General features: G+C 49.6%; 1 protein-coding gene across 1 annotated transcript; it reads right to left on the reverse strand.

Annotated features, from left to right (window-relative positions):
• Positions 1–443: 443 nt before the first annotated feature.
• On the reverse strand, positions 444–1,376 carry LOC101355543 (olfactory receptor 6B1). The gene has a single exon (XM_012557312.1). It carries the CDS (start codon positions 1,374–1,376, stop codon positions 444–446), a length of 933 nt encoding a protein of 310 aa, XP_012412766.1.
• Between the last annotated feature and the right edge of the window lie 410 nt (positions 1,377–1,786).

Below are 1,786 nucleotides of genomic sequence, written 5' to 3' on the forward strand. Positions count from 1 at the left end.
GAGAGAGAGAATAGCTTTGACGACGCCCTGAATTCAGGCTTCTGGCCTCCAGAGCTGTGCAGAAATAAATTTATGTTCTTTAAACCCACGCATTTTGTGGTATTTTGTTATAGCCACCCTAGCAAACTAAGGGAACTTGCCGTCTCTCTCTCCCCACTCATCTCAGTCATGAATTTACTCACAGACTCAGAAGCCCCATTTTGGGTCATGGCTGCAGAGAATCCCTTTTCTCTAGCTCTCTATGCAGCATCATGCCCCTAGAGTCCCTGACAATAGGAGTAGAGGCTGACCTCGGACATAACCAAGAGCCCATGGTTGGTGTGGACATAACGATATCACAGTAACACTGGTAACGACCAGACGAGGCATAAAAAAGGCTTGGACAGAGAATGGCTGGGCAGACACACACCCACCCTGTGTTCCAGTCGACCATGATAGGCTAGTCAGACACGGGCGGCCTGGCAGTAGGCCAGCTTCCTCAGAGCTTCCTTGACCTCCTGGTTCCTCAGGCAATAAATGAAAGGGTTGAGTGCAGGGGTGACGATGGCATAGAAGATGGAAATGACTTTGTTCATGTTGAAGGCATGGATGGCTCGGGGCCGGGCGTACATGAAGATTGTGGCTGAGTAGAAGATGGTGACCACCACAAGGTGGGAAGCACATGTGGAGAAGGCCTTCTGCTTCCCCGTGGGCATACGTAGAACGGTGGCCAGAATGCACCCATAGGACAGGACAGTGATTGTGAGTGGGAACAGGAAGATGACCAGAGCCAGGACGAAGTCCACCAGCTCAGCTGTGGACATGTCTGTGCAGGAGAGGTTGAGCACAGGAGAGAGGTCACAGAAGAAGTGATTTATGACGTTAGGGCCGCAGAAGCTGAGGCGGGAGATGAAGTAGGTCTTTGCCAGGGAGATGCCAAAGCCAATGGCCCAGGACCCGAGAGCCAGGTGGGTGCAGAGCCTGTGGCTCATCATGGTGGGGTAGTGGAGTGGGTGGCAGATGGCCACGTAGCGGTCATAGGCCATGGCAGCCAGGAGCACACACTCGGTGCACATGAGTGCAATGAAGAAGTAGAGCTGGATCACACAGTGGGTGAAGGGGATGCTGTTGCTCACAGACCAAAAGCTTACCAGCATCTTGGGCACGGTCACAGAGATGTACCAGGTCTCCAGGAAGGACAGGTTGGCCAGGAAGAAGTACATGGGCTTGTGCAGTGGCCGGTTCTGCTGCACCAGCAGGATAATGACCATGTTTTCAGCCACGGTCAGGACATAGGCCACGAAAAACATCAGGAACACTGCTGCACGCACACCACAGGTCCCAGAGAAGCCCACCAGAATGAACTTAGTGACCCGGGTCTGGTTCTCCACCTCCATGCTAGAGACACAGGGCTTAGGTCTCCTGGGGGGAAACAATTGCTTGATCAGCTTCCGTGGTCCAGTTAGAATCACCTCTTCTCTACCTTTTCTGACCAGAAATAGCAGTAAAAGATATCAAGTATTAATCATGTATTATAGGCTAGAATATGCACGAGGTACATTAGATACATAATTTAATTCCCACATAGCTTATATATATATATGCATATATATGTATTTTACATACAAAAACTTGTTGTCATCAAGTCAATTCCGACTCATAGCGACCCTATAGGACAGAGTAGAACTGCCCCATAGGGTTTCCAAGGAGCACCTGGTGGATTCAAACTGCTGAGCTTTTATGACATAAATATACATACACACACATTTATGTTATTACTCATCTTAGTGATGAAGACATTTCTCAG

This window comes from Trichechus manatus, unplaced genomic scaffold, assembly GCF_000243295.1.
Source record: "Trichechus manatus latirostris isolate Lorelei unplaced genomic scaffold, TriManLat1.0 scaffold00093, whole genome shotgun sequence".
NCBI classification, from domain to species: domain Eukaryota; kingdom Metazoa; phylum Chordata; class Mammalia; order Sirenia; family Trichechidae; genus Trichechus; species Trichechus manatus.